The sequence below is a fragment of the Varroa jacobsoni genome, unplaced genomic scaffold, assembly GCF_002532875.2.
Source record: "Varroa jacobsoni isolate VJ856 unplaced genomic scaffold, vjacob_1.0 scaffold_850, whole genome shotgun sequence".
NCBI classification, from domain to species: domain Eukaryota; kingdom Metazoa; phylum Arthropoda; class Arachnida; order Mesostigmata; family Varroidae; genus Varroa; species Varroa jacobsoni.
The window spans coordinates 67099-81616 of record NW_019213752.1 but is presented as its reverse complement, the minus strand read 5'-3'; the positions used below and the strand labels follow the sequence as shown (position 1 = coordinate 81616).

The 14518-nt window shown below is 39.8% G+C and overlaps 1 protein-coding gene and 1 long non-coding RNA gene across 5 annotated transcripts; one reads left to right on the top strand and one right to left on the bottom strand.

The window, feature by feature from the left end:
- The first annotated feature begins 1281 nt into the window (after positions 1-1281).
- LOC111264359 (beta-1,3-galactosyltransferase 1) lies at positions 1282-13733 on the top strand. 4 transcript variants are annotated; one of them, XM_086970057.1, is made up of 7 exons: positions 1282-2942; positions 7303-7476; positions 8040-8615; positions 9143-9356; positions 9576-9765; positions 12499-12667; positions 12883-13733. In XM_086970057.1, exons 3-7 carry the CDS (start codon positions 8061-8063, stop codon positions 12988-12990), a joined length of 1236 nt encoding a protein of 411 aa, XP_086826183.1. In that variant the 5' UTR covers positions 1282-2942; positions 7303-7476; positions 8040-8060; the 3' UTR covers positions 12991-13733. The 4 variants fall into 4 exon arrangements, with proteins under 4 accessions (XP_086826183.1, XP_022695934.1, XP_022695932.1 ...); XM_022840197.2 differs by lacking the exon at positions 1282-2942 and adding an exon at positions 5276-5360; XM_022840198.2 differs by lacking the exon at positions 1282-2942 and adding an exon at positions 5276-5360 and having other exon boundaries at positions 7303-7661.
- LOC111264360 (uncharacterized) lies at positions 2938-5003 on the bottom strand. Its single transcript, XR_015312662.1, has 2 exons — positions 4530-5003; positions 2938-4310 (listed from the first exon to the last, which is right to left on the bottom strand). It is a non-coding gene; the product is annotated as an uncharacterized LOC111264360 (long non-coding RNA).
- Positions 13734-14518: the final 785 nt, after the last annotated feature.

Sequence of the window (14518 nt, the reverse complement as noted above, 5' to 3'; positions counted from 1 at the left end):
TGTGAAATGCCTTGGTCTAATAGACGCCCACAGAGTTTAGATACACTGAATACGAGATTTGTACAACTAAAAATTCAAGGGCCATTGATTTTCTCTTAGGTTTTGCTTAGGACTAATCGTGGGCAAAGCACTGTTAGTCCTATACACAAGGCTCGTACGTGGCCCCGCTGTCGTACTGTTTTGCACAGTTCATCTTATTCGACACAAAGTGTATACTTGTGACCTTGTCAATATACATCTTCTTAAACAATGCTTTTAAATACTTGAATAAAAGATCGAATGGGGGATTATGTCCATATTAGAAGAGGTAGGCTGGACCAATTCCCGAAGACTTTCGCCACGCTGATCCCAGAGGTTCGATTAGCGGCGATGAAAAAGACTTTTATTATCGCGTTAAACCGTCGCTTGTTGATCGCCAACAAGACCAGAAGGCAGCGTCTGCCTATCTATAATGTACTGAATTCATTAAAAGAATATCGGTAACTTCTCTAGGACCAGTAAATAAGGAATTTGTCGATAGAAATATTCGCAGATGCTACGAGGCCATTATCTCATATTGCAAATACCTATTTTGTCAGGGTCCAAACTAAAATCGACGTATACAAATAAGGAATATTATGCGCAGTAGGATCGGTGAGAATGTGCAGATGTATTGGACATTCAGAGGAAGTCTAAGAGAGGTACCGTTAATTGACGACAGTTTAGAAATCATCGGCGAGGCCGGCAAAACTCAATTCGATTTGGCCTAGATTCTGAATCGTACCAGACAATGGCTTAGGCTGGAAACTTGAGCAAGTTAGTATATTTAAGGCATTTTTTAATCAGTAAAAAGAAGTATTTCTCGATGATCACGATCGAGACGATCACGATTTGCGCGTACTCATTCAACTGACATGATCCATCCTACTGACCATAAAGAGCTGGTGTCTTCCTTCTTGTAGTTGTTTATCTGACCCACCAGCTGTTACCAAAGTCTAAGAATTAACCAATTTAAAGGTCGCTTTCATCGCCTGACAGTGGCGAAGCGGGTGCTTTCATTTTTAGGTGTGACTATGGCGCTGGCTAAAAGCAATGCGATGCCTCTGCGGCAACGATCCTATCCCTCACCGTGTGCAGCATATTCACGATCGAACCCCGGTAGCTACGGCAGTCAATGGTAAGATCAGGATCGATGACCTTCCAGTGTTGCCCCTCGCGTCCCCACCATCGCCGTCACATAGTTGCTTTTGTTGATGTGGTAAGGCAAGCACATTTATAAATGGCGCCCCATTATTTCTGCCATCGACCCTGTTGTCTATCAACACCCCGCAGCGTCACGATTGAAGCGGCGACCATTCAATAGACTCACAAGATGAGTCAACGTTACGATTCAATTGCCGTAAACGCTATGCACACCGATGAGTGGTAACCACGATGATCGAACATAGAGCGTCAGTGGTAGCGTCCGCCACGTACAACCTTCCACTTAACCGCGCTGGATTCTATAATGTAACGATCGCATCTTCTGCCACTAGTTGATTGTGCAGGAGCAAGGCCGAGTGCAGCAGGAGAGCATGTTGGCACAGAGCATGACCGTTACCACCGTTATTGCAAATCCAGTACCTTAGTAAGCCGCGCACAAATTAATAGATCAATCTACCATTACTATTTGCACTGCCATTTCTACTGCCTGCAGCTCCGCCGCGCTATAGGCTGTTCCACTTATGACGGAGCGCGCGCGCATATCAAAGCTACGCTTTACAACGATCCAGCGTTACTACGGCGACTTCCAGCATTCTACAAATGCTTGCAATGGCATAAGAATGGCTATTGCCCGTCTCGTTGTTGCCGGCATCGTATTTTGACAAATTCGTCGTCACTGATGAACATATGACCATTGTGTAACGTGTCGCTGTTATTGGTGCTCCCTACTGTAGATCGACGCCGACAAAACGGCGGTACAGATAATCCGTACTAGGGCTGCCTAGTCACAACATCCTACGAAAAGAAAAACGAGCCCAAAGTAACTTCACTTGCCACTGCACACGTTTCAGATGTTCGCGTAGACACGGGTCGAAAGAGGACGAGCATCCCTAGCCGGTTGGGTCGACCGCGATGGAGCCTTAGACACGAGAAGGCGACTGTGTATCAGAGGAGGAGGATCGAAGATAGCGTATGGGGCATGTGCGTCTAAGGCGCCATAACGACATGCGTGAGATGTCTTAAAGCAAACAACAGCGCTTGCAGTACAAATTACAGGGGTACGAAAGAAGCATTAATTCGATGCGCGAATATCCTGTCTAGCATGTACATTCTAGGTTGGTGGTGACCCGCATTGGAGAAGTGCGACGTTAGAGCCTAGGTGTTGCCGTACTGTTGGCGTGATGATGAAATTGGATTAAGAAAAATGTTGAAAATGACGCACATATACGTCAGCACAGCATGTGGTACAGCGCCTACGAGGAACTGATACGGATGCTTCGAAGTCGGCCGTCAAATGGATAGCGACCGCCGTTTGAGGCCGACCGGATGAAATCGAGGTCGACCATCTATCGACTCAGACTCTGATAGAACTAATCGGAACTAATATGAATGTATAAAGCACCATTGACGCAGATATCATAATAAGATGAACAGAGTTCTGTGACTGGCCAAGTGACATCCATCGTGTTATTGATGAGGACCCGTAATGCTGAGTAGAAGTGATGGCCGCGTAGAGTCATCTGATGAGTGCCAATTAATTATCAGGTCAATAACGTTGAATGACGGTGATCACTGCATTATGCCACCCACATACAGTGAATCGGACAACAGTTATTTTCCTATACTAGGACAACTTTATGATATTTGTCCTTTGTAAAACAATTTTGAGAATTAGCTATTTTGGTGTTTGTACATCACCTTTCGCTGATAGCCCAGCTGGATGACAAGCAATAGATTTACAACTACTTTCGACTCTTCAGGCAAGTATAAAGGCTGCATGGTTTTATTTATATGCGATAATACCAAAACATCTATTATTACGTTCGTTTTCTAAACGCGACGGCTGTTTGCTCGAATAAAGATTTGAAGAGGGTCAAGAAACGCAGACAGGTACTCTGATTATGAAGTGACTAGGGCATCCAGTCCCGTAAACTGTCCGACGTGCTAACCAAACGTTTTAGGCTTCAAAAAATCCGAGCATTTTTCTTGAAGATTTTCTAGCCGCTTGAGAATGTCCGAACGCTTCTCGGCCCTTAATTTCCACGCTCCGCTTGTACGTCTACCACAAAGTTATGAGTTAAACGACAATTGTGTCTGCCGTCTCTATCGTATTAAAGGAATAATCATTCACTTTTTTTCCTTAATATTTTTCATGTTTTTTTTTTTGCTCTTATAGATAATCACCAATGCAGCCCTTCTCCAGTTGCCAATAATCTCTTTTTAGAGGTTTACCTAAAGGAAGAACCTCAGCCGTTTTTTTTTTTGTCAAATTACCCGTGTTTGTACCTGACTTTTAGGGGGAACCTACGAATGGAGGAGGGCGATAAGGACATTTCTGGAAATGACGTCCATAGAAGAAGCTTAGTTTCCTTTTATTAACCAGCTGCTTCTATGCTCTAGATCGCAGTCGCTTATGAGTGACCTAACGGACTTTTGACGCATTTCGAAATACTGCAAAGTCATTGTTATTTGTTAAAGTGACAACAAATAGCGTCTCAATGTTGTTTATCAGAAGCATATAAAAGCGTATGCGCTAGAAGTGTTCTTTCACTTGAAAAGTCTCCTTTTTACGTGGTTGTTTCGACTTGTAGCTTGGACCCTCTCGAAATATATCGTGATACCTGTTCTACCATTAATTCCAGCTAAACTCTATCGTCATTTATGCCATCGGATTTTCGCTAATAATACGCTGTCCAATATTGCAGCATTGCATAACAAGGAAATCACGCAACGCGCAGATCCAGTGACGACCTACTAGAACACGAACACGAAAAGCACACCAGAAGAAGCTCATTTCCCCTTCCGTGTCTAATAAAATAAAAAGCAAAAGAACTTGAATATATAATTTAGCTGAATTGAGATAATATTAAACAATGATCTGGGATGACGACAAGCAAAGCTTTTATCAGGCAAAAAGGCCTCGTTCTTCCAGGGTTGAGTAAACTACCGCGAAAGCTCTTATTCTCTATTGTAGCAATGGGAGCGTTAACTGTTACGTTTGCGCCGGTCGTCTTCCGCTTCCTTCCTTTCTGTTGGGGCTGGACGTTTCGATGTCGTCTTCTTCTATATTTGTTCAGGTACAAAGAGCTGAGCTTAAGTTCATGCACAATGCATCCGGACCACGGGGCCTGTGGTTATACAGGGACATAAAGCAAAATGTAGATAAAAGCAAAAAATATAACTCGAATACGTTTGATGATCTTTCAAAGTTCAAACAGCTCAATTACTTACGTATAGTTTTATTCAGTCCACCCATCAGCCTGGTGATGTTATCTTTCTATGGGTATTCTTAATGGCCAATGTAAACGTTACCTATTCTGATTCTTACAAAAGGAAATTTAACGTGCCTAAAGGTACGTCGTAGTGATGTTCGCACGCGTACACGATGGCATCATCAGCCAGCCCAGCGATAAATGGGCGTCATGCCAGGCAATTGTTTAGTGGAAAAAAAAAAAAAGCTGAATATTTCTATAGCTATGCTTTCAACTCAATGCTAATACGATTAGGAACGTTAGGTCAAAACGCACGATGAACTCAGGTCGATCATCTGCGTGCGACACGGAAAATGCGTAGAGGCATGATATGGCATATAATTAACGACAACTTTTTAATATAACGATCATTATTAGAATGTTATTCGTTTAAAAAATCAACAATAAAACAACGCTACATGACAGACATTAGATGAAATCATCAATTGCTGAATACGGTTGCTAAAGTAAGGCAAGCGCGCTAACGGCGAGCCGTGGTACAGATGAAGATCCACTGTTCACCAAAGCAGACTACAACAGAAATTCAACTCGCTAATTTTCGATTTACAGCTGGTCTTTATTGATTTGCGCTGCGGCTACGTGTAAGGGTATGGGGTAGACGCTAACAGGGATAGGCATCCGTTTCTGGCGTCATTCAGTGATCTGATCAAGGTTAACTACTTTTTCTGTTTGCATCGGATCTGGCTGGCTCGAGAGCCAGTCTTTCTGCTGCTCGTGTCGCTTCTTTGTTCCCTCCCTGAGATTAGCGAAGTGAATCCCAAGGCGAGGGTCTCGCACAAAGACCTTCCGAAGCCGTAATACTATAATTGCTGTTCACACTGGTTCGGAACTCATAGTTCCAGCAGCCAGTCAGCCAGCCAGCCAGCCAGCCAGCCAGCCAGCTTAGCTAGCAAAGCTTACGCAATGGTACTTACCGTATCTATTCTATTATATGTATGCATAATATCCTTTTATGCCGCTATGGACGATAACACACGACATACACGTCACCCTGATAAATTCTGTTTAATTAAATATTGTAAATAGACTAACCTCACCCGATCTTCATTGATTCGACACGTTTCGATATTCGTAGCTCTACTAAGTGAGCTGTACTGTCTGACGCAACTAGGTAACTATTGTTGATGAAATATATCTTGCTACAATTACAGTATTAACTTACTAGCATAGCAAAAGCAACGCTCTCCATAAGTTACCCTTAGTTTTTAAACAAGCGTATAAAGAGCAATAACCATTACAGAATTGTTAGACTTCGATAACTTCAACCAGGCTTTTGTTACGTTTCAAATACAGGCATGTATTTTGTATGCATATAACTTCAAAACTTAAGTTTAGGCCATAGGCGGACACTTGTTAGCTAGATTTATTTTCTACTTGATTTGAGTCTGCTGGAAATATTGAGGCTCTAATTAATTAGCGTCTCCTTCGATCAATGGAAGCTATATTTCTTATTTGTATTATAAAGAGGTCTTCAGTGTTTGTCATGCCGCTGCAACGCTTCGACAAATATGGTTCGCCCGTGATTGCCTGTTATTGTTATGCTTCACAGACTCCACGTACGTGACCGTAAAAATTGCATTCGCTAAATAACTTAGTGTGCCTCAAATTATCATGCCACGTATAAAGATCTGTCTGGAACCTAAGTAATTTTCGCCTTTCTATCAATAACAAAGTGTTTGCCGTTACTACTTGCAACCTTCTCTCGCTTTTCAATAAATTTATGTAATTTTCTTCGCCAGAATTTCAACTCTGCTGCTAAACAAATTTGCCCATCCAAATTTTGAAATCATCTTCATCTCTCATCGAATATATAAAGCTAATTTTCGAGTTACTGGATAAAAATTTCGTGCAGAAACCTGCCATTGTGGATTGGGCTAGATATCAATATGAAGTCGTTTCTTCCTACCTGCTTCACCCAGTCCATAGCATGGCCAAGTTTTTAATTTCTAGCAAAATAGTTTAAAGTATATCTACCGTAAGGTATACTTGGCACCAACCTTTCTCGGGCGTTATCGACATGGCATAGCTATATATAGGTATGTCACAGGTTGATTACCATTCAATGTTTGTACTTGGTGCATCGAAGCGTTTATGGAAAACGTATCTATTTCGGCGCAAATGAAGTCGGGCTGTCTCTTCAATATTATTAAAATACCTAACCTACAATCATTTTTAGGTAACTTTGCCTAAGTAAGAAAATAATTTTTTAACTGTGCAAATTAAATAGATATTTTCAAACTTTCTGTTGCTACTAAGTAGCAATAAGCATTGTGTTGTTCCAGCGAACGACAACAATGTTAATTTGCTCATTCCTTTAAAATCTTAAAGCTTTAAAATCCTTTAAAAAAATCATTAATCCAGTATCGTATCATTTATGATTATCCTATATGCGGTTCTATTATTAAGTCACCTATTTTGCCAGAAAAATTGTTTCGGTTTATCCAAACGTTAGCGTTACGTTTGATTAGGGACCATTCTGCAATGAAAGCAGCCAAAGCCTATTACTGTTATACGTGTACATGTATTCTGACTGCTAAAAATTATTGATACTTAGAAGTTAAAGTTAAAACTTTCTTAACTCGTTTCATATATATATATATATATATATATATATATATATTGACCCGCACTGTAGTCCATCTGATAGAAAATAAAAGATCTCCGCCCTAATGACAACAAAAGACAAATGAGAACGTGTATAGTTAGAGATACCAGCTTAAGGGAGACTGTAGACAAAACATCGAAGAGCAAGCGATTCTATAATAAACACATTATCGTGAAGGCACAAGCAGCCCTACTGCTTTAGTGTTCGTTCGTTAATCTTTGATTTTTCAAACCTTTCTTCAAGGATTCATTGTACATCTCGTTGGCCTGGCAATGCTCACATTACTCGTATCGGGATGGATTGCTTTCCTGTAGAGGACATTGGACTCTAGGACAGTAAACCCACAACTGCTCTAATGCAGCGAAGTGAAGACAAATCTGATTCGCCCTTGCAATATACAACAATAAAGTCCTTGCGGTAAAGAAAACCAAGAAAAAAAGCCTTAGCTGCTACGCTGTGACCACCTATCGTTTTACCGTTGTGTTCGTTCTTTAACAAGCTTTTAATTGATCAATATTGCAGTCGATAAGAATCAGATTTTCCAAAGAACAGCCAATTTCAACCTATGTCTTCATTCTACGACCTGAGAACTATGATCGTAGGTAATCGCTTAGGTAATTACTCTAGAAGATGCAACATCCTCTAAATTTTTCGTTAGAACAAAAAAATATGCTATCTTCTCTTTATTCAGCTATCCTAAATTGGCTACCGCAAAGGAACGTCTTTAGCCAGGAGGTTTAAGCCTGTACGTGCACGTTCTGATGGCTTAAACCAGTATCGCGTATACTATTAGCCCCACACAATTTCTCAGAGTGGAATTACAGTTGCTAAAGTTCTAACTTAATAGAAGATCAGTAAACTTAACTCGGCTAAAAGTGACTTATTTTCGAAATGTTTGAAAATATCAACATAACAGCTTAGATTCTACACGGCCTACAATTCTTCTATTTACATTAGGATTGGTTTATCTTTGCTTCTAGGAGTCACTCCTCTAAAACGTAATGCCTGCTATATGGCGCCGACTCCTAACCGTACTCTTCGTGCTCTTCACCTTGTTGTGCATGATTCAAATGTTGACGGATATATTCACCTTGAAGGCTCCCTTTGGCGTCAGACACCTCTCATCCCTGAATCAGGTCCACTCGAACATAGATAGGCTCCCATGTGGCATTCGCAAAGCACGATGCGGATCTATCGATGCTGTAGGGTACAGGGAATCGTTCGCTGCACAAGCGCCTCAGCTCCCCTCCGTAAGGCAAAATCAAACATCGATAATTAGAAAAGATGTTAACGATACACTCAGCCCAAGGGAAGCGTTAAAAATTCAAAAGTCGAAACCATTTCAACTAGTTACTAGACCGCCTAGACAACTATTAAAACCTGGGAAGAAGCTTCAACAGAGCACCCATCAGCTAAGTAACGGTACTAATGTAGGCTGGCTGCCGAAGTACGATCGTGAAAAGTTCCCGTTGCTACACGCGTCCCGGACGTGTACGAAAAATGACATCTATGTTGCGGTCGTCGTTACGGCGGGGGAAAATTTCGAACGACGTCAAGTGAGTTACCCCATGGTCCTTTCTCGTTTCAATTGAATGCCTAGGGTTAGTATTCACTATGGCAAATTGCTTTTTCGTTAAACGCATATTTAACCGGTTGTTGTTAATAATTTTACCCGACATGCTTGTCTTATCCGGTAGATGCTAGCGAACGATGACTACTTAACATTTGTAGATTTTATACACTGGATGTAACTAATACCATTAAATAAACAAACGAACGAATGACAGCAAATTGAACAAATATACTAGGCTAATAAATAAAGAACAATCCTTTTTGATACGTATTCTGTACGGCTTGTGTATAGATAAAGCTCTTGATTTGAACGTTTCTTGAAATCTTCAACATGAAGACCTAAACGCAAATCCTCCATCGATGGTAGAAGATTAATTAGTAAAGTTAATTAGTAAAATTAAATTAATTAGTAAAAAAAATGTATTACTATTTTTTGTAGTGTGATATTGTATTTCAATAGGTAAAAATATAGAATGATAACTATCTTCTAGCTTTACTCCATAATGCTAAGGTTATCCGTAAGACGTGGGGATCGGAGCTTAAGACAGTTTTCGTACTTGGGAGCAATGCAACCAAAAATCCCAGTTTAGAAAAGGAGGCAGCTAAATACAAGGACATCGTACAGGCGGGCTTTAGAGAGGGCTATTACAATCTTACCTATAACACTATTACGGCCCTGCGGTGGATCAGCATATACTGCCCGCAAGCCGAATACATAATTAAAGGTGCGTGATTCTCGTCGAGCTATACGAGTTCACAGTTTAAATTAATAATATTTATTTAAGTCATTGTATTCATTGTTAAATATTACAGATATTTACGCGATCTATTGAAGGAGTGAATATCGCACCTAATTAAAAACTTTCCATTATTTCTTACCATTTTATGAGACGGCGCCCCCTAAATAGTTTGTTATCAACCAATGCGACGATCTCCTTTTCAAGGTGATGACGATACATGGTTCAACGTGCAGCCACTTAAGACGGAAATTGCTATCATCGGATATGATGCCGGACCATTATTTATGGGAAAAGTCTTGAACTTCAGAACAAATCGCGATAGGAAGTCCAAATGGTTCACCCCTCGGGAGGTTATCCAGCAAGATATTTTGCCCAAATTCCTTTCCGGATCTGGGTAAGTTAGAAAATTGGGAAATCATCTGTAGAGATGAATATCAAGCGTTGTGGCCACGTTCGCAGCCAGATCAAATCACCCCGAGGTTGGCACCCAGATGATGATACATTTGTTTATAAGAATATCTAATCATATCCATTGTTCATATAAATCTCTTGCTATATTGATTCAAGTGACCAAGTTTTCCTTACGCGACCTATATATGTAAATTTCGAAGGTAACTTGTTCTAAAGTACAAGTTTTTTTTTGCATTTCACTTAATCAGCGTTTATTCTTGTGTATTTATACGACTCCAATATACCAGAGCTATTAATAAGCTTCTGAAAACTTATTAATAAGCGAGACAATTCCGGTAGAATCACAAAAAAGACGAAACAATATGAATGAACACATAAAGATGGCGATTGGTTTAGCATTTTGTTCGACTACCGCGTTCAATCTTTGCATGCCTAAAGCATGGATTTCAACAGCATGGAGATATCGCACAATAATGATCATCCCTAAAGGGAAGGTATCTTCGAGAGGAATCGTGAAAGGGAGTTGTGTCTATAAACTTCTGCGAAGTATCCCTGAACGGCGGTCAAGTCCTCGTCTGGAATACAAGTGAAGTGTTGCCGGATGACCAGGGTGGGTTTTGTGGTGACAGACGATTAATGAGGTTCCTGTGATGGCGCAATGAGTAGAGTGTTTGCTAAACTTAAGAGCACGTGGTGTTTAATGTCGAATCCACACGTAGTCACGCTTCATTGCGTGTTAGAAGCGAACGGCCTGAAGTAACCCGTCTCGCGTGCCGCATGAAGAACATTTTTTTTTTCTGATAAATGATGGCTTCGTGTAAAATAGAGGCAACATTAAATCGTCCCACCCAATCTACCTATTTGATTCTCGTGGACTTCAAAGCAGTTTTTGCTTCGATCTCGGAAACTATTTTATTGAGAAAGCTAATCCAATTAGGGGTGCTTGCGAAGGGGCTAAGTTTATTGCAGGATAGAGTAACCTTATTACTCTTTCCGATTCCGACAAAAAGGCGATGTGACTCTCGCAATGCAATAATGTCAATCTGTATTACCTTCACGCGTCCCATCGACGACCTTTTTTTACGTATTAAGCAATGGCACTTTTCGTAAGTAGGGATGGCGTGGTCTGGGTAGCTAATGCGCTTCTCTTTAGGTGTATTGCTATAATAAGCATAACTCTACTTTCATAGGTCTGTTTGAGAAACTCCAGATAGGTCCAATAAGATCCATTCCGGTTAGACCCCTAGTAGGGCAAATCCTTGATGCTATGCCCAAAAGAGGTGATTTTAAGGACTTGTTCACGTAAAAATTTATATCTAACAATGTTAAGAAAGAAATTTGCTCGCGAAGATAACCATGTACAGGAGCATTTAGGCACCAGCCCATTTGCCATGGGCGATCACGACCCAGAAAAACGAAGCAAGGTTGCTGAGTTTTGATCCTCAAATGAGCAAGATCGTAATAAAAGCCGTGTAGTTCAGAAGAGAGAAGACTTGGTAACAGTAGTTCTGAAAATGCATACTTTAGCTTGACGTTATGGGTATCAAGGACCATTTACAGGAAAGGCTTAGAAAGGCAACAGTCACGATTGTCACAAACGAAAGCCCACGAAAACTATCAATCGAGACCACAGTTAAGCTAGGTCGATCTGAGATTACAGCCCCTGTTGCAAACAAAAGCTTAGTTTTTTTTTTTTAAATATATTTTTTGTTGTATATACATTTTCAAAGTCCCTTGATTTTCAGCTAACATTTTTGCTATAATTTTTAGAGCGTCACAGTAAATCAACATATGTTTCATGAACAGCTGTATATCTTTAACTCCCGCATGTTTGAATCATTCTGGCCATCAGCTTGAAGTGAAAACCTCCAACTATCTAGAAGTTTATTAGGTCCAACTGGATTAAAAGCGACCACACGAAAACTTTCTTTTCAAAAAGGTTGAATAGACTATATGGCGCCTTCTCGATACGACACTCCTTGAAATTGTTTACGAGCTGCTTTACCCTCAAAATATTAGGCAATGACTTTGGATCAACGTTCAAATTCCTCACGAGGTTTAGCCTTGTTTTCCTAAAAAAGGCACACCTTTCTGAAATAGGTATTGCAGCATGATATCTTTCGCTTAACACAACACTTCAAGTGAACTCGAGCTGGATATTTGGAAGGACAATAGAGAGTATCTACTAAATGACAGATATTAAGCTAGCAATCCTTCTTGCAGTTTCATTTCTCTAAGAAGGGCTAGAACAGAATTCGGAGCTGACTTTGGATAAAGTGAAAACGACATTTTGCAAGCTGGTACCAAGGTTTTATGCAATAACTATAATAGCTGCCTAATATAGCTATTGACCGATATTCTGACTTTCATCAGAGCTATTTGCAAACCGATTTATATTCTGAAAGGAGAAGCACATAAACTTAGCCAATATAGATCCTTCATTTTTTTCAATTTCAGACGGCAGGTGAACAAAAATAATCGCCATATGGTTTACGGTGCATAGGTTCCGTCACCTTGTATTTGTCAGATTATGATGTCCTCCAGAGCAGCTCAGTCCGATCAGTTAACTAACTTATAAACTTTACGTATTCATTGGTATAGAAAATCATATGCTGTATGCAAATCTACACGAGACGTATGATATTCAGTCGAGTCCTTCCTTACATTTGTGCTATAAGTAACTAATGTTCAGTCTCGTATTTCTGTTGTTCCTAAGCTACGTGTTTACTCGTGAAACTGTTCCGCTTGTGTATAACGCGCTGCTGATGGAACCTCTGATTCTTAACCTTGAGGATCTCTTCATAACAGGCTTCATAGCCGAGCAGCTTGGGATCCCGCGAGTTCGCCTGCGGGATTTCAATAGCCACCGATTACCACACAAACCTGTATGTACTTCAGTAGTTTACTTCCATTTTTACCAACATAGAAATCTAACACAGTTCGCTCACAGTAATCATGCCACTCGAACTACCTAACACAAGGGTTAAAATTATTAAGATCTTTTACCAATAAGTCAATAATATTGTGCCGGATTGGTTACTTACCTTGCTTCAGTTCCTCACTGCCAATTTAAATAGTTTGCCTCTTGTCCTCGTTACAGGTAAATCCATGTAGTTATGGCTTCGTTCTGCAAAGTCACGAATTGACACCATCCGAAATGGTAACACTATGGAAGGAGATGCGAAAATCTGACAGATCATGTCCATAGCATTTTCGTATCATGTAGATTATTATTCATACGTTTCTATAGTTTTTTCAACCATCAGCAGAAGCCGAACATTATAGGGCAACTGAAGTTTATGTCGAATCGCCTACTCAATATGAAACATTTCACAGTAGAAGATTATATCTTCGCTTTATAAACATGGTGACGGGATGGCTCTTGTGTAGGAATAATAATAATAAACACAGGCATACGTACAGTTCCTTTTAACAAATATTCTATCTTGCGTATTGGTAGTATTCAGTAAGACATAGATACTTAATTGGATGTTTGGAGATATTTTTTCTGCGAAATAAACGGATGTATTTCGAAGCAATGTAAGAAGAAGCAATGTTTAAGAAGCTGCTATAACAAAATGGCGTCTATATAAAACCTGGATTACTGTCCAATATTATATATAGTAGAAACTCAGTTATTCTTGACAAAAGCATAATTCGTCATAATAGCCATTGAAGCTGAAAATACAAAGAAAAAAAACAAATGTCTATTGCCAGTTTGCAAAAGGTCACTTAACAAATCTCTACTAGATATTACAATGTACACATATATATATCCTGCAGATGTATGATCAACATTGTTAAACTCTCAATGAACTTTTGCTTCATTCTGTATAACTTGCACTAGTAGCAGTTACGTCGTTTCTAGTGAATCAGGATAGAATTAATGGCCAACTTTCCCTGCGCAGATCTTTCACGCTAAATAAACAGCTATTTAACTGGACGAAAGGAGAGATTCTAGTAATGATTGGTTATTTATTATAATTTAAAGATGTGTCTGCAGCGGTTAGTTAAAAGCTCTGGTCCTCTGAAAGCTTTGGCCTTTTATTGTCGCAAAAGGTAAAAAGATGGTAGATAAGGTTGATTAAAGTCGCCGATGGGCGTTTACCACAAATGTAGTGTATGACCGCAAAGTGAAATAATAAGACTGTCTTATGTTTGAACCACGCCAAGGTTCCCATAGACAGTGTGGTTCTAGTGTAAAAAGATCTGATGCGGCATTTTTTTTTTTTTGCTTATTTACTGCCTATTCTGCACTTTCTGAACAATTACGTTCGGTTAGGCAGTAGACGGTGGAATATAGTTCGGATTCTTTAGGAGACTAAGGGTTTGCAAGCTTCTTTCTTATGGATGCTGTAACTTATTTATGGATTTTTCAACTGCGTTCTCTGCGTTGCGTGTTAAGACGAAACGCGAAAGCATATTGGATAAGCAATCTCATCTTATATTAGCTTAGCAGCTTATAACGAGTAAACTAGAGTTACTGATTTTTTACGGATTATTACAATTAATCAATGTAAATTTAATTTTTGGTTAAGACATATAGGTAATATTCACTATTGGACAACAGGCGCTTGGCGCTGGCGGTTGTGATTAGCAAATTACTTAAACTTTAGTCTGAGAAAGCAATAGTAGTCAGATGACACAAGTATGTTAAGTTAGCTTGCGGCTAAATGCAAAAAATCACAAATTCTATTCATAGATCCACGTACACCTACTATCATCGTTTATTGGTT